The 17,912-nt window shown below is 36.2% G+C and overlaps 2 protein-coding genes across 2 annotated transcripts; both read left to right on the top strand.

Moving 5' to 3' along the window:
- The first annotated feature begins 6,930 nt into the window (after nucleotides 1-6,930).
- On the top strand, nucleotides 6,931-10,522 carry LOC104773132 (glycine--tRNA ligase, mitochondrial 1). Its single transcript, XM_087468904.1, has 9 exons — nucleotides 6,931-7,376; nucleotides 7,769-7,987; nucleotides 8,085-8,470; nucleotides 8,554-8,866; nucleotides 8,952-9,176; nucleotides 9,302-9,361; nucleotides 9,437-9,517; nucleotides 9,618-10,023; nucleotides 10,111-10,522. Exons 2-9 carry the CDS (start codon nucleotides 7,775-7,777, stop codon nucleotides 10,329-10,331), a joined length of 1,905 nt encoding a protein of 634 aa, XP_087325030.1. The 5' UTR covers nucleotides 6,931-7,376; nucleotides 7,769-7,774; the 3' UTR covers nucleotides 10,332-10,522.
- An 882-nt stretch (nucleotides 10,523-11,404) lies between these two features.
- LOC147936197 (uncharacterized) lies at nucleotides 11,405-12,863 on the top strand. The gene has a single exon (XM_087468905.1). It carries the CDS (start codon nucleotides 11,710-11,712, stop codon nucleotides 12,715-12,717), a length of 1,008 nt encoding a protein of 335 aa, XP_087325031.1. The 5' UTR covers nucleotides 11,405-11,709; the 3' UTR covers nucleotides 12,718-12,863.
- The last annotated feature ends 5,049 nt before the right edge of the window (nucleotides 12,864-17,912 follow it).

The raw sequence follows: 17,912 nt of genomic DNA, 5'->3' as shown, positions 1-17,912 counted from the left end.
GCCTGCTTGTGTAGATTCTTTACTGTGTGAGAACAAGTCTAGAATTGCATAGGTTTGATTGTTTCTTGACCATGAGAGTGGGAGAAACTTGTCTTAGATTAATATGTCTGGAGGTTAGCTCAAAGTTTGCTTGAGATTTGTTGACCAAGTTAGATAACCACAATGATTAGTCCATCCCATGAATCCATCCTCAGGACCTTCTTTGTTTATTGAAATCTTAGTCTTAATCTTGTTGCTTGCTTGTTGTTTGATTAGATTTAGCATTACTCTGTTTTTATTGCATTGCTCTGTTTCTGCGTCTAGTCTAGCTCGACCACCCACTCGACCTACACTCGGTCGAGTGCTGCTCGAGTTCATCCCCAGAACTCTGTGTCTATGATTTGTGTTTGTCTTGTTTCATTCCTGTTTCATTCCAGTTGCATACATTTAGTTTTCAGTTCATTAATTATCTTGCATTAGTTCATTAGTAGTAGTCTCTGTTTCTGTTCTTGCTTTATCACTGTTTCAATCATTCAGTTTCATTTGCATCTAGTTGTTAGTTCTTGTAGTTTATTTTCTGCATTTTACATTTTCTTCCTAGGATTGTTAGTGACAAACAATCTTTACATTTGTCTTAACTTAGATTCATATGCATATCTTAATTGTTCACAAACACTCATTTAGGATTGATACCTCTTGTACTGCAATAGCATAAGGGGAATTGAAACACCCATCCATCATTCCATTCATATCTCACCATTGCATACATCATCATTCACACCACAATATAAACTTGTTTCATTATATCTCCATTCACACTACCTTATGTGGACCCATATATCATAGGAAGATGAACATAGCTGTATGTAGTTGTTCAAGTGTACTTAGATAAATGTAGTTGTACAACCCATGATTATTGGAAACATTCAGTTGGCTACTAATAAAAATTATTTGTTACTAGTTGGCCAAATGATTAACACCATTTAATGGTGTTTTCTAATGTTTCTATCAAATTCATTTTTTAATATCATATTTTCCACCTATGGAGCTTCATAATGAGTGATATCTTATGTAGAAGTCTTACTCAAGAAGGAGTGTTATATGTAAAACAAATAAATAGTGCTTAAATTAATAACTTCTTGTTATATTGTTGAAATAACAATTCTCTGTGATAATTGGATAGTTAATTAAAGGGATTAATTTTTTTACAATTTCATTATAAATTCACTACTTTAAATAAAAGTCTTCTCAAGTGTACCTCTTCTACCTTTCTGCAGTAATTTATAAGCATTTTTTGTGTAGTAGTGGTACCGGTTAATACGTAATATATTGAAAACAAAACAAACATAAGTGGAATTTTTTATAAACTTCCTCGGTAGTTGTACATTATAACCCAAATCAACTAGTTGTGGGATCCAATCAAATTATATCTTCATTCACACAATGTATTGCCTTATGTGGGATCCAATCACATTATATCTCCATTCACACTGCCTTATGTGGACCCATATATCATTGGTTGTATGTAGTTGTTCAATTGTACTTAGATAAACGTAGTTTTACAACCCATGATTATTGGAAAATTTTTTTGTTACTAGTTGGCCAAATGATTAACACCATTTAATGGTGTTTTCTAATGTTTCTATCAAAGTTATTTTTTAATATCATATTTTCCACCTATGAGGCTTCATAATGAGTGATATCTTATGTAGAAGTCTTACTCAAGAAGGAGTGTTATATGTAAAACAAATAAATAGTGTTTAAATTAATAACTTCCTGTTATATTGTTGAAATAACGATTCTCTCTGATAATTGGATAGATAATTAAAGGGATTATTTTTTTACAATTTCATTATAAATTCACTACTTTAAATAAAAGTCTTCTCAAGTGTATCTCTTGTACCTTTATGCAGTAATTTATAAGCATTTTAGTGTAGTAGTGGTACCGGTTAATACGTAATTTATTGAAAATAAAACAAACAGAACTGAAATTTTTTGTAAACTTCCTCGGTAGTTGTACATTATAACCCAAATAAACTAGTTGTATTTACAATCAAATGATATCTCCATTCACACAATGTACTGCCTTATGTGGGACCCAATCACATTATATCTCCTTTCACACTGCCTTATGTGGACACATATATCATAGGAAGATGAACATAGTTGTATGTAGTTGTTCAGTTGTACTTAGATAAACGTAGTTGTATAACCCATGATTATTAGAACCATTCAGTTGGCTACTAATAAAAATTATTTGTTATTAGTTGGCCAAATGATTAACACCATTTAATGGTGTTTACAAATGTTCCTATCAAAGTAATTTTTTAATATACTCATAATGAGTGATATCGTTAAAGAACGAAGCAAAGTTATAATCGACTCACCAAAATGTACATTTTTCTGGTTTCTAATTGGGAAATTTGGCAATATTATACAATAAATAAGAAATTAGGTCGATGGTTAATAAAGAGTAACAACAATCATATTATATATATATATCAAAAAATTTACATGCGGCTTTCAAGGGTACAGTTGCCCGCAGATTAAAGACCAAATACAAAGGATAGGTAACCAACATCATGATGCGACCATATCTTACCCTAGAATATACAAAACACTATACCTAAAGAGTGTTTAAACCGATCATAGCCTGAGTGGCGAAATATAAACATTACAAGTGACCGGATGTCGAATAATGAACCCCAACGACATCCACATATGCCACATATTATCAAATCCACATATGCCTCATATTACCAAAAAATATGAGTCGACATCCACACATTCCACATGTGTACCAAAAAATTTAACCTAACCTGTGTCTTCAATATCCACCCGCAGGCCGCGACAAACCATTCAAAAACTTCAAACTTTGAAACTGCTATGGGTATTGTAATATAAGCCGCTAACATCATTAATTAGTTGATCCCGAGATGAAGATGTCATCCGGATAATCATCTGTCTCATGAGGATCCAGTAGTTGCAGAAAACAGTCTTGGTCTGGAACTTCATCTAACACTTCTGCAGCAAGTTTCATTCTTATCACAGGCATGGCCGCATCTCAGAGGCCTTCGAAATTTAGACCAAGGGCTAAACACTCTATGAACTTCAACGCATACACACCACAATCACCTACTTGAATGTTCTGGGGAGCAGTTTTCACTCTGTAATAAGTGAATGCGGCTCCCCCAGTTTTCTGTTGCCTGTACCTCCGGTTAAATGCTTGTATCAAGTTGGGAATCATCCTCCGGAACGGATTACAATGACTCTTCATAACCTCGTCGGTAGTACCACTGTCTATGCTATCGTAAACTTTAATTTTTTTCCATACCAAGTCTGCTTCGATGGCAACCCAATGCTTATTTTCGATGTTGTATGGGAAGAACAGGGTATCTACATCCTCAACCCAAACCTTTTTTGTCATTCCGTACTTGGGTAATCTCCCCATGTAAATCTCAAAATAAGGTTCTCCAAATTCCCAAATCTTAGCTGCTTCAAAACTAGAGAAATGTTTTGCCCACTGACTAACAAAACAAGGGTCAAGGAAAGCTATCCGATCTGTTAGAAATGGGGATGACGACTTCGTCGCCCTTTGACGGAACATCTGGACACATGTACTCATGTGCTGCAACACGAAATAAATGAACCAGTCATTAGTCTACTATAGTAACCTTAAGATAAGTACCAACTACGGGCAACTTCGAAACTTCGAAGCTTACCGCATCCCATAACCAGCCAAACTTCTCATCAATGAGTGGCCACAATTGTTTAGGGGTCAGCAACCGAAAATAAAATTCGGCATTTCCAGTGCTTGGAACTTTAGCCCTGAATCCCAAAAATTACAACATCAGTTATAAATCCTTGTTAATAAATAAATATAAACAAATCTGATTATAATTCACGGGGTACACTTACAAATCATCAGTTAGGAAGGACTTCAACTTTTCTATTTTCGCAGGACATGTCGCAATGAAAGGATCGTACACGTCGTGTGATAGGACAAGATGATCGTCTAATGCTCGTTTGAGTAAAGCATATCACATTGCTTCGGCATTAAGGCTTCCACCAAAGATACTGGCCAGTGGATCTCCAGAAGGAGGATCATCATCCTCTCTTGAGGGAGGAATCAACTTTTGTAATACATTTCCAAAATAACTGTGTTTCTCGTTTTCAGTAAGTTCTCTCGACACAGGGGTACTCATACCCTCGCCTAGATCATTACAAATCTCGACGCCACGGTACGAGGGTACAACGTTGCAATTAACTGGGTGAGCTCCACTAACAGGATGCAAAGTAGTAATAGTAGTAATAGGTATGGGTTGTACATCTGCTCCGTTTACTTTGTCATTAAACTTTACCCTTTTTTCACCTTCCCCTGTCTAGCAGCTCTGTACTCCTTTTCCACGCTTTACATTCTCTACATTCTTTTTCCGATTTCGCTCCACACTCTCGGGTACGTTAACTTTGTCTTCTGGTTCGATTTTAATACTAGCTGACCCAATGATCTTTTTCCTTGACGCTTTAGGATTCCTAATAACGCTTGCAACATTGAAATCTTCTCTAGGGGGACGTGTCATCTGAAATAGCCATGACTTGAACACACACATGTATTTAACGTTATATACACGAAATATCTCATCTAGTGTAACGCTATAAAATAACGAGAAATTAAACACTTATCAATTTGTCTGTAAAAAATCCAATGTCAATTATTTTCAAAGTATACAACTTCACAATAGTGAAAAATAACATTGTCTCTTAGAATAAATAAAGAAAAATACAAAGACTTCATAGTTATGATTCCCCTCCTAACGATTACCAAAATTCTGCATCACAAAACCATCGTATCATACTCTTTTACTGGAATATATATATATATATATATATATCATACTCTTTTACTGGAAAATATGTATATATATATATATATCAATATATATCCCTTTATATGTATTGATAATTACGGTCAAGAGATCATACCTCCGCTTTTTCAGGTTCGACAGAGCCAGTTGAACGACTTGCTTCATCCATTGACTTGATAACAACTTTCTTCAGAAGTTGTACATCATTCTGTAAGTTCCCTATCTTACTCTCCATCCTGTCAAATGTCTTGATAACCATAACTATTGATCTTCCAAATGATAACTCCATATTTTCTATTTTCTCACTTAATGATTCAACCATAATTATGAACCTTCCACTGCAATCTTCACCCTCCACCCCTGACATCTTATCTCCTGAAATCTTGTCTACTGACATCTTCTCCCCAACACTTTCTTTCTTCTCTTTCACAATCTTCGGGACATTCCTGATTTTCATTGAGGCAGTCTCAACGAAAGCATCCTCACTACTCTTCAACGTGTTCTCTCCTCTCCCTCTTCTTCGTAGATTCATCTTTTTTTTTGTTTAAACAATCCCATTGTCTCTCATCCACAACTCCATTGATCACGTCAAACAGCAGATTATCCAGTTTCTTTTCCCCCCCAACCCTACACTGTACACTGAATTCTCTTAAGGCCAATCTGGATATATGACCTCCATAGGTTTTGGAACTAGATGTTTCACCTCAAGCTACATTTCAAAAACAACAACATTAAATATGCTTCTGTTATAACAACTGCTAACCCAAAATTGTAATTAAAATTGTAGGAATGAATACCTCTCCATTATTTATGCGTTTGCTCCCATATATGAAGGCTTTGATATCCTTCCTTGGCCTCCCTCCAGCCCACCTTAGCATAGGCAAGTGTACACCTTCTCTTACATTCCCACTAATACTGCATGACATCATTCCTTGAACCCATATCTACGATAGAAACATTACCAATATTTTTGTGTCAATTCAACATCACAAACATAAATGATTAGTTTATCAACGCTTGAACATCAACCTAACAAACAGATTAACATCAACCTAACAAACAGATTAACATGTCATCCATTTCATTTCATTTTCACAGAACGCCAAATCTCAAATCTTTAAACAAGATTAACAAACAGATTACACAGAGAAGATCCATAAATTTACCTCCACCTCAAGTTTCGTCGACCTCACCTGCCGTCCGGCGAAAGTAACCAATCTTCACACCGGAACCCAACTTATCTCCACCGCCGTCCGTCGACCTCCGAATCTTTTACGCGATCCGATTTTTTACCGTCGTCCGTCGACCTCCGAATCTTTTACGCGATCTCAATTTCTGGTTTTATATTTCTCTCAGAATCAAGGATAAATCAATTAATTTTTTTTTTGTAAATATAAATGGCATAAAGCGTAATAAAACAATCAATCCATGGTTTAAAAGTAATGTTGAAACTTTTCTATACTGTTCTAGTAAAACTGGTTTCAAACGTACTGTTATAGTAATTAACCCACTTTTATGCATTATTCTAGGTAATTTGCCTATATATATATATTTTGCGTTGTTGTTATATTTCATCATATTTTGTGAGTAATGACGAAAATTATAAATAAATGTAAATATGCTTACAAATTTTCACACTTAACAGATGGTTTACTGCGCGGGTCAGTAGTCTAGACCTGATAAAAGAAATGAAATGGACGACGTAGTCCACTAAACTACTGGCTAGACGCTCTCGATCTAGTTCGTATCTTATTAAGTAAATAAGTGGTGATAACTTTGCTTTGGTTGAAGGAAACAAGCCGTTGGTAAAGTTACCAACCCGACCAAAACAAAGAGAAGGAGTTTACATATAATTTTCATAATTGGATAAGAGAGAAGAAGCAAGACACCACACCTGCTATATATATATATACAAGCAAGAATTACAAAGAAACTACATATTCAGTCTTCAGTCTTCACACAGAAACAACAAAGTCTTCTTTTGGTCTTATTAAACCATCCATCAAGAAGTCCAATTTGAGTATCTAATATGACATAACAATATTCAACTCTTTAAATATCTTTATCTTTTCCTAAGAATCTATCTAGTTAACCCAAAATTGTCAACCAAAATAATGTTTTCAAGTGCATTTTAGTAGTCGTTGGCTCAACATAAAGCTAAGCATTACTAACCCAGTCACAATGACCAGCATCGATCGAAATTTTAGATTGCTAGTTTTTTTTTAGCGATTAGATTTGAAAAAAAAACAAAAGTTACACAATTACAAAAGTAGCCTTACTATTTTTGGAAAATCACAAACAAACCTCCACAACCATAAACCCCAAATTTCGATTCCTCTTATCTTTTTCACTCGATTCTCTCTGGTTCATCAAAGCCGCCGTTGAAATCGTCTCGCTTGTTCCTGATTGATTGACCGACCCTGTTCATCAAGCTCCTGAACTTAAGCAGCTTCGCTCTCTCCTGAGATCTTTCACCGGTTAAACATCGAGTTGGAATCTCCTCCTGGAGTGTCGAATCTTAGTTGCATCCAGGTTTGTGCCCATCAGACTGCGAGTTTCGTTTTTGGGTTTTTTTTTTGGTTTGTGAACGGTTTAGGGAACAATAAAATCATATCTAGCTATATATAATCAGAGCTCATTTGGTGTTTGTTTAGAAAATTATATCTTTTTTTGAATGTCTCGATTTGTGTTTGCTGGTTTGGTTTGGTCTCGAATTGTTGATTTGGTACTGTGTTGATTCCAATATGGGACTAGAGAATCAAGTTTGAGCAGTTATTTATTGTGTCATCATAACGTTTTGTTACTTGGATCATTTTACTTAGCAAGCAGCTTTCTTTCAGTCATTGATGAAAGTCTCTTTAAAAATGTTTAATGGTCGATTCCAAACCCGCTCGGTTGTTCACATACCCTTGGCTCTGATCCAGATTCCAATGGACGCTCCTACCGAACAACAACAACAACAACCGGCTCAGCTCAGCTCTGGAAACGACCGTGAAGCTTTTCGACAAACCTTGTGGAATACTCTCCTGCGGCGTTCTTTCTACCTGCCTTCTTTCAAGATTTACGGTGGTGTCTCTGGTTTTTACGATTATGGTCCTCCTGGCTTCGCTCTTAAGAACAATATCCTCAAATTTTGGCGTGAAGTAAGTAAGCATTGTTCATTCATTTATTCACTTACTCAAGATTTTGTTTATTTTTACTTTGATTTTGATTTTTTTCTTATGTTTTTGTTTTTTACAGCACTTCGTCTATGAGGAGCATATGCTGGAAATTGAATGCCCCAGTGTCACACCTGAGGCTGTTCTCAAGGCTTCAGGGCATGTTGATAAGTTCACTGATCTTATGGTTAAGGATGACAAAACTGGAACCTGTTTCCGCGCTGACCATTTGCTCAGGGATTATTGCAACGACAAGCTCGAGAAAGATCATCTTACCATCTCTGCTGAGCAAGCTTCTGAACTAAAGAATGTTCTTGCTCTCTTGGAAGATCTTTCATGTCAGGAGCTTGGTTTGAAGATTAAAGAGTATGGGATCACTGCTCCCCACACTAAGAATCCTCTTTCTGATCCTTACCCATTCAACCTGATGTTTCAAACATCTATTGGCCCATCTGGTCAGAGTCCTGGGTGAGTATTTTGTCTTGTCCTGAGCTTCGTTTCGTTCCTGAGATTTTATTCCTCATCAAGTTTGTTTTTCTTATGTGTTTCAGTTACATGCGTCCTGAAACGGCACAAGGCATTTTTGTCAACTTCAGAGACTTGTATTACTACAATGGAAAGAAACTTCCCTTTGCCGCGGCTCAAGTCGGTCAAGCCTTCAGGAACGAGATATCTCCACGTCAAGGGCCTCTTAGAGTTCGTGAATTCACTCTGGCAGAAATTGAGCACTTTGTCGACCCTGAGAATAAGTCACATCCTAAATTCTCTAATGTAGCAGAATTGGAATTCCTTATGTTTCCAAGAGAGGCCCAACTCTCTGGCCAATCTGCTAAAAAGATCTGCCTTGGGGAAGCTGTTGCCAAGGTCAGTACTCATTTCACTCGCACAGATAGACCCCCTTTTTTTTTAACTAAAAAATTGTTCTAACTGTAATATGTATTACGAACAGGGAACTATTAACAACGAAACTCTAGGATACTTCATTGGGAGAGTTTATCTTTTCCTTACCAAGATTGGCATAGACAAGAACCGGCTGCGTTTCCGCCAGCATCTAGCAAATGAAATGGCCCACTATGCAGCAGATTGCTGGGATGCTGAAATTGAGGCTTCATATGGGTGGATTGAATGTGTTGGGATTGCAGATAGGTCTGCATACGACTTACAGGCTCACTCCGTAAGAAACTTACCTTTCTTTTTATCTCTGCTTCCCATCATTTCGACAGCTACATAATTCAAATCCCATATTGCATTCCTATTTTAAGTTTACTAAAGTAGATCCTTCTGTTGTAAATATGGCAGGAAAAAAGTGGCGTTGCTCTTGTGGCTGAAGAGAAATTTGCAGAACCTAAAGAAGTAGAGGTATTCTAGTCGACATTTTCATCATCTCTGTCTTTACAACTTGTCCTTAATATGGTTCTCCTCCTTTTGTTTCAGCAACTTGTGATTACTCCTGTGAAGAAAGATTTGGGTATTGCATTCAAGGGGGATCATAAGAAAGTGGTTGAATCTTTGGAGGTAGACTGACACTGAAGTCTATTGTTTTACTGAATAGCTTTCTTTGTCCCATGGTGATGGTTTATAACAAAGAACATGCTTGGTGTATTGTTTTGTTTAGGCGATGAATGAGCAAGAAGCTATGGCGATGAAGGCAACCCTTGAATCCAAACGGGAAGTGGAGTTTTACGTGTGTACCCTCGGGAAAAACGTGACCATCAAGAAGAACATGGTGTCAATCTCAAAGGAGAGGACGAAAGTGCACCAGAGGGTTTTCACACCGTCAGTGATTGAACCATCGTTTGGGATTGGTCGGATTATGTATTGTCTGAGCGAGCACTCTTTCAGCACAAGGCCAGGCAAAGCAGGGGATGAGCAGTTGGGCTTGTTGAGTTTTTCTCCTCTTGTTGCTCCCATGAAGTGCATGGTTTTCCCGCTTGTACAGAACCAACAATTCGAGGAAGGAGCCAAAGTCATTTCCGAGAGCCTTACTTCTATTCGCATCAGTCACAAGATTGACATGACTGGTACGTAACAAATTGAGAGTTGGAAGTCGTTAACATTTTGAAACGGAGCAAAACGAGTGCAGATTTTTTTTTTGTGTATGTGAACAGGTACATCGATAGGGAAGAGATATGCGAGAAGCGACGAGCTTGGAGTGCCATTTGCAATAACTGTGGACTCGGATACATCGGTGACAATCAGAGAAAGAGACAGCAAAGATCAAGTCCGAGTCAGCTTGAAGGAGGCAGCTTCCGTCTTGAGCTCAGTCGCAGAGGGGAAGATGTCGTGGCAAGACGTCTGGGCAAGCTTCCCGCACCACTCTTCTGAATGATTTGGTCAATGTAATGCATATCACATTTCTCGTTTCTACACGTCACTTTCGTAATGCACCATTGGGCGTTCTACTATGAAGATACAGATCTTCTTTTCTTTTTCTTTTTTTGGTACATTGAAATATATTTCTGATTGTTGACTATAGCTTTTCGAGAATCCTAACAGTTAAGTGAACCGTTTTCGGAGCCACTGATTGATTAAGTGTTGACAAACACCGGTGCTTTGCAATCCAAGAATGGCAGTATATACTTTCCCATAATGTCTTGGGCCTCTTTCGTGAGTCTGGATTATTTAAGAGTCTCTAACCGATCTTTGGCTAGGAAGGCATCAGTGAATGCTTCCATGTCTTTAAAATCTGAGACTCCTAGCAAACTTAACTTGGGGAGAGTGATTTTATCCCATGCTACCCCAGCTCATCCCACCAAAAGCCTGTGAGAGCGATTTGAATTTGCTTGTAAAGGGAGCTTAAAACAAGACATAGCATAAGATGGCATCGGATAGTAACCGTGATGACCAACAATGCGAGAGTAAAGAGAAGCATGAGTATAAATAAATAGAGATCGGGAGGAAACATAGAGAGTATCTTGCGTGATCATTAGGTGTAAAAAGGATTTAGAGCTTATGTGCTCTGTTCTTGGGTGTTAAGGGAGGAGAACTGTAACTCCAACCTTATCAATTCAGGGTTTGATTCATTGTAATGAACTCCACATCTTTCTTTCGTGCCCTTTTTTTTGCTCAAAATAATCTGGAGTTTTACTCTGATATTGTTACATTACTTCCACTCTCTCTCTCTCTCTATTAACTAAGGGCATTCGTACAAATGTTCTGCATCCCACAGGGCTCACCGTGATGCCAATTTTGCCTTGGATCAGCGGGGAGTCTTTGGAAGGCCAGGTTTTTTCGGAACAGGTGATGATCATGTCTAAGTCTATACAGGACGCGAGAGAATGGCAAGTGGCTCAACTGGTTTTGCCAAACTAACCACACCAAAACCGTCGATATTCGTATGGAAAATTAGGAAATCTTATATTCTTAACTAATGAAAAAAGGAAACATAGTAACACCTTTCTTATTCTTATGTAAAATTAGGAAATCTTATATTCTTAGCTAATGTAAAAAGGCAACATAGTAACACCTTCCTTATTCTTATGTAAAATTAGGAAATCTTACCTATGTAAATAAGGAGAATCTAATTAATTAAAAAAGAGAATTATGGCCGTTGTGGATTGATCTTGCAAGCAGAGTCTCTCTCTATTATATTACTAGCCTTCTCAAGCAGAGTCTCTCTATTACATTATTCTCTCTCTCTACTCTTATTGAGTCTCTTACTATTTATTTATTTGATCAGAGTCTTCTCTGTCTTAAATCTTTCAAAGATGGCTCCTCGGCTAAACAAGGTTGGTGGTGATAAAAACTATTTCAAACAGATATTTCCTACTTTTAAGAAGAAAGCTACAGAGCTCTCTGTTCTTTGCGGCAACTCTGTTGGCTTCATCTGTTATGGTCCCGACAACGATCTCCATGTTTGGCCTGAGCCTCAAGATAACCCACAAGCCTCACCGGAGATCGTTGGGAAGTTCAATGCATTGAGCGATCACATGAGGATGAGTCACGCCTCCGATCTATTCGACTTGCCGTATCTCAAGGGTTTGTCGATTGAAGAATTGCTTAGACATCTCGCTAAGCTTAACTCCCACTTAGTTGGGATCAAGCAGAAACAGATGACTGTCTTGAAAAGAAGAGGAAACTCGAAGAAGCCCAATGATCATCTTAGGGTTTCAGACAACGCCGCCACCATCATCCCAAACCGCAAGGTGGCGGCTTCTTCGAATGATCGGTTAGGGTTTGGAGAGTCGGGTTACGTTTTCCGTGGCTCTCACGAAACTGTTTCCAGTTTGGGATCTAGTGTTTTTAGTGTTTCGGATTCTTCTCCTCTCACGTTAGGGTTGTCTTGCGGCGATTATTTTCCGGCCACTGATAACTCTCGTGTAATACCTTCCGACCTGCAAAATCAATCAGAGTTACGTTCGTCTTCTCTATCTTTCAACATCGCTCCTCGTGATAAGTCCTCCGGTGGTGATGATGATGATTTGAAGAGGGTGAAGAAGAACTTTTTCAAACAGATATTTCCTACTTTTAAGAAGAAAGCAACAGAGCTTGTTGGGTTTTGTCAACCTCTACAGCCCCTCAAGCTTAAACCTTTGCCAACAAGAACAACACAAGAGCACAGCAAAACAGAGCAAACAATATCCTTGAGAAGAAGAAATCAAAACAGAGCAAGAGAAAGAGAAGAAAGAGCACACAGAGAAATGTTAACCCGGTTCGTGGTGTTAACTAACCACTACATCCGGTCGGAATCAACAGATTCCCAAACTCCACTATAATCAGAGACAAGTTTACAGAGATAACTCAAGTGACATCTATGGATCTTAACAACCAAAGACTCACTAACAACACTCTGTAACACTTAAGAAAACTCTCCCCAAGATTACACTCTCACAAGTTTTCTCTCTACCAGATTATAGCTCTCTCTCTTTACATTGTGCCTCTCTCCCTTCTTACGGCCGCTTGGCTTGGCGACACACTTTTCCTTGTGTCTTCTTGTCTCTTTATATGAGAGACAAACCCCAGAAACCCTAGTGCTTCTACAACACACTCCTCTACAAGGAGACAAATTGTCCTTCTTGGCCAGCTAACCAAATGCTCCTCTTTGTGGTCCCAAAAGTAACTCAACCCATCTTTACTTTGACTATAGTTAAAACCGTAGTTACCTTTGATGCTTGAGAAACAAGTTCTCATCTTTACAGAGCTCTCTGTTCTTTGCGGCAACTCTGTCTGTTTCATCTGTTACGGCCCTGACAACGATCTCCATGTCTGGCCTGAGGCTCAAGATAACCCACGAGCCATACCAGAGATCATTGGAAAGTTCAAAGGGTTAAGTGATCACAAGAGGAAGAATCACGCCTCCGATCTCTACGACTTCCCAAATCTCTCTTTCATCAATGACTGAAAGAAAGCTGCTTGCTAAGTAAAATGATCCAAGTAACAAAATCGTAATCCAGATTAACTTGGTCGTTACACAATATTTGGTGGTGACACAATACTACACACAATACTGATGAACTTGGTGACACAGTAAATAATTGCTCAGACTTAAAGCCTCAAGATTCTCTAGTCCCATTTTGGAATCAACAATTAGAGACCAAACCAAACCAGCAAACAAACACAAATCGAGACATGAAAGAATCTACACAATGCACAAAAAGATATAGTTTTGTTGCCAAGTCTAAACAAACACCCCAAATGATCTAAGTAACAAACGTACCTTGTGAGTAATTAATTGATTATGCTGCATTGGATTCGAAACTCTGTAGCTAGAGATGATTGTACTGTTCCCTAAACCGATGAAAGATCTCAACTCTCAAGTGAGAGCTAAAAGTAAGGAGCTTGATGAACAGAGGAAGCTGAATCAATTAGGAACAAGCGAGACGATTTCAACGGCGGCGCTGATGAGAGAAGAGAAAGTAAGAGAGAGATACACTATCGAGCCCCACTAAGAGAGTATCTTCGTCGCGTAAAAAAAAATAAATAAGTGGAATCCAAATAAGGGTTAGATTTGTTTCTGATTCCCTTCGTCCACATGTCACTTGGGTGCGTTACCGTGACCGTTTTGGTACCTTTGGATACGAACCTTTGTCTACGAACCTTTGTCTACGAACCTTCGTCTACGATGGCATTGGATGTGACTAGAATTACCCAATTGTCCTTTGTCTCAACTGTAGTAAATATCTTATAAAAAATTAAAAAAAATTAACTTACTCTAATCCCGAAACTGAATCGTCTTCCTCTTCTTCTTCTACACTGCTCTCTCTCACGCAACTCTTTGTGTCTTGTTCAAATCGTTTTTAAAAAAATCCAAAATTCCGCTGACTCTAACTGTCTTTATCTTTTCCATCGTGCCAAGTAAGTTCTCATATGGGAAGGTTTCTGATGTGTGTTGCATTGTTGCATTGTTGCATGTAGCAGTCTTTCGTAGACCAGCTTTTATTGTCGCCTTGTAATCGTTTGTTATTGACTAGATCTAGAAAATCGATTGTTATGGACTAGATGTAAAATCGTTTATTGTGGACAAAATATATCGGATGGTGGACAACCTAGAAACTCATTATGTTTGTGTGTGTATATATTTTATTTTCTATCCGCATATCTTATTATTTGGTCTATACATTTATTGTGGTAGACTAGTTAAAATCACTTTTAATATGCTGTGTATCACTTAATTGTTTAATGAATTTACCCAATTGATGGACAACTAGTATTAATTTGTTATCCACTTTGTTTTGGTGGACAAGTTCCAATATGAATATGTTGTCCACCACTCCGTAAAATGCTTTTTACAACGCACCCATCTTACCCTCGAAACATATCTTAATTACAAGGGCAATCTGGTAAAATACCATGTTTAATAAATATAGCAGATTTGAAAAGGTTTTACCAATATAGCATATTTGAAAAGAATTAGAAGAAATATGCCAGAAATGGCAAAAATCTCTAAATCAAAGTACAATAATGTATTTTAAAATATATTTTGAATTTTTATTCCAAACTGTAGTAGTGTTCATATATCTTATTCAAAAAGAGTTTCCTCTCAAATGATTGTGCAAAAAGGAAATTAGCTTTGTTTAAAAAAAGACGACGTTTTATCATTGTTCTCTTAAACCCAGATTTTGCGTTCCATTTTTTTTCCCAAGCTTAAATTAATTACATTCAGTCAGTATATAAAAATTAAAAAAAAAAATTAAAAACAGTAGTATAACTATTAGATGAGGATTAACTATCATTGGTATATATAAATATATATGTAATTTAAGTTATATGATGAATTTACTATTGTAAGATTGATCAATAAAATAAAGTATACTGTTAATTGAGATTGAAATCAAATAAAAGGACTATAAATTGTATCAGATGATAGTATTTTAAAAATGTTGACTTTAATGAAAAAGGTGATTCTTGACTTTGAAAAATATATTATTCTTAGGTTCTGAATGAAAGCATCGTAAAATGTGTATTTCAATACATAAAAGCAAAACACTAGTTAATGTTACCAATTAGAGTTTTCTTCCAATTGTGTGCGTTTTTCCAAAAAAGTGAAAACAACTCATTTCTGTTTTTTAAACCATGATAATACACAGTGGACCACATTTGTTTATCACACCACAAAATACCCAGCGGATTATTTCCAAAAATGCATCAAGTATAGTAAAAACAATATTTATTTAATTTATGATTAATAAAAGGAACAATAATCAACATAATATATTTTTAAAAATGTCTATATTTTAAACATGTTTCGTAATTTAAATTGTTAAAAAAATTCATAAATCATTCATAAATCATTTACTTTTTAATGTACCTATTCACTATTTTTGGTTATTTTAATGAACAAAAATTTACATGATTAAATCAAAATAAGTTTTGGGTTTTAAAGTTCATAAATAATAAATGAAAATACAATTTGACTAACAATAAAGAAAAAATTCTCATATGTAAATATATTAATATGATATATTTTTTAATGTTTATTTATAATATATAATTATATTAGTTATTAATAAAATAATATCAAATCTGCACTGCAAATAGTTTTTTTTTACCAAACAAACATTATTTTGTACTGCTTATTTTGCATTAACCGCACTTGTCCCGTAAATACATTTGTCCCGCACGTACCGCAGTTCAACCATACCGCACTATCAAATCCGCTGTTACCATTCAGACCCTAAATATGTAGTTACGTCAATTTAGGTTCAAAAGTATATGCAAACGAATAACATTTGTAGGTTCAAAGGTATATGGAGGAGCTTAATTAATGCATGGGAGTTTTCCATAAATGTAGCCCAACTATTATCCCAGAACCGGTGACATTAATCTACGTTATAAAATCTGAAACACAGGCCACACATTTATCTTACATTAATCCTATAGTATCTGCTTTTGGCCACTCTTCCAATATGTGATACTCCGGTTTCAGAGACATGCGGAGAGGTTTAAAAGAATTGATTTAGCCACTTATGGCACTAGAGTGCACTTATCTTTTCGGTCAAGGGTGCCGAGAGAACACCAAAATTAAGCGTGCTTAAGCTGGAGTAGTCTGAGGATGGGTTACATTCCGGAAAGTGACTATGGAAACTGTGCGAGTGAGGACAAAATACAGGAAAAGATCTTATGGTGATTTGTAGGGACGGTAACAAGTCTTTACAGCCTCCCGAACGTAGCAAACCGGCCGTCGAATATGGATGGGCTCACGGGCCTAGTGAGAGGAAATGAGACTCATTAAGGAAGGTGAGTCCATGGACTGGTATTGGACATGGGACCCACTGAGAGGTTGCGGTCGGGGCGTTACACAATATTTTAACATGACAAACAAATTTAATAACATAATAATAAGTCACATATTTGCTATATATATTTTTCTGTGATATTTTACTCATCATTAGGTGTCATAGGCACATTAAGGCTATGATTGTAAGCATGGTAGAATGCATATTTCAATCATAAAAGCAAAACACTAGTTAATGTTACAAATCATAGTTTTCTTCCAATAGTGTGCGTTTTTCCAAAAAAGTGAAAACAACTTATTTACGTTTTTAAACCATTATAATACACAATGGACCGCCTATGTTTATCACACAACCAAATACCCAGCGGATTGTTTCAAAAAATGTACAGTAAAAAAAATATGTATTTAATTTATGATTAATAAAAGGAACAATAATCAACATATTATATTTTTTAAAATGTCTCTATTTTAAACATGGTTCGTAATTTAAAGTTTTTCAAAATATTCATAAATCATTTACTTTTTAAATGTAGCTTTTCATTATTTTGTTATTTTAATGAACAAAAATTTACATGATTAATTCAAAATAAATTTTGGATTGTAAAGTTCATAAATAATAAATGAAAATACAGTTCACTAACAATAATTTTTTTTTACATCTGTAAATATATTAATATGATATATTTGTTTTTAATGTTTATTTATAATATATAATACCAAATCCGCACCGCAAATAGATTTTTTACCAAATCCGCACATACATTTGTCCAGCACGTACCGCAGTTCAACCATACCGCCCTATCAAATCGTTTGTACCGCACAACCAAACCCGCTGTTACCATTCAGGTCCTTAAATATGTAGTTAATTTATGCATAGACGTTTTCCATAAATGCAGCCCAACTACCATTCTGGAAACGGTGACATTAATCTAACTTTATAAAATCTAAAACACACGCCATGCATTTAATTTATGTTAATCCTATAGTATATGCTTTTCGCCACTGTTCCAATATTTCAAAATGACAAACAAATCTAATAACATAATATTAAGTCACATATTACTCATCAAAGTTAAAATCATTCATAAATCATTCATAAATCATTTAGTTTTTAAGGTACCTATTCACTTTGGTTATTTTAATGAACAAAAATTTACATGATTAATTCAAAATAAATTTTGGGTTTTAAAGTTCATAAATAATAAATGAAAATACAATTTCACTAACAATAAAGAA

Source organism: Camelina sativa, chromosome 10, assembly GCF_030686135.1.
Source record: "Camelina sativa cultivar CO46 ecotype springtype chromosome 10, ASM3068613v1".
NCBI lineage: Eukaryota > Viridiplantae > Streptophyta > Magnoliopsida > Brassicales > Brassicaceae > Camelina > Camelina sativa.
Note: the sequence above shows the minus strand (reverse complement) of the source record. Positions and strands in the feature narration are given on the sequence as shown.

Excerpts from the sequence above, each read along its gene's own strand:
- LOC147936197 (XM_087468905.1), top strand. The coding sequence starts at position 11,710 with ATGGCTCCTCGGCTAAACAAGGTTGGTGGTGATAAAAACTATTTCAAA.
- LOC104773132 (XM_087468904.1), top strand. The coding sequence starts at position 7,775 with ATGGACGCTCCTACCGAACAACAACAACAACAACCGGCTCAGCTCAGC. Across the intron at positions 7,988-8,084 it reads TCCTCAAATTTTGGCGTGAA|CACTTCGTCTATGAGGAGCA; the intron begins GTAAGTAAGCAT and ends TGTTTTTTACAG. Across the intron at positions 10,024-10,110 it reads TCACAAGATTGACATGACTG|GTACATCGATAGGGAAGAGA; the intron begins GTACGTAACAAA and ends GTATGTGAACAG.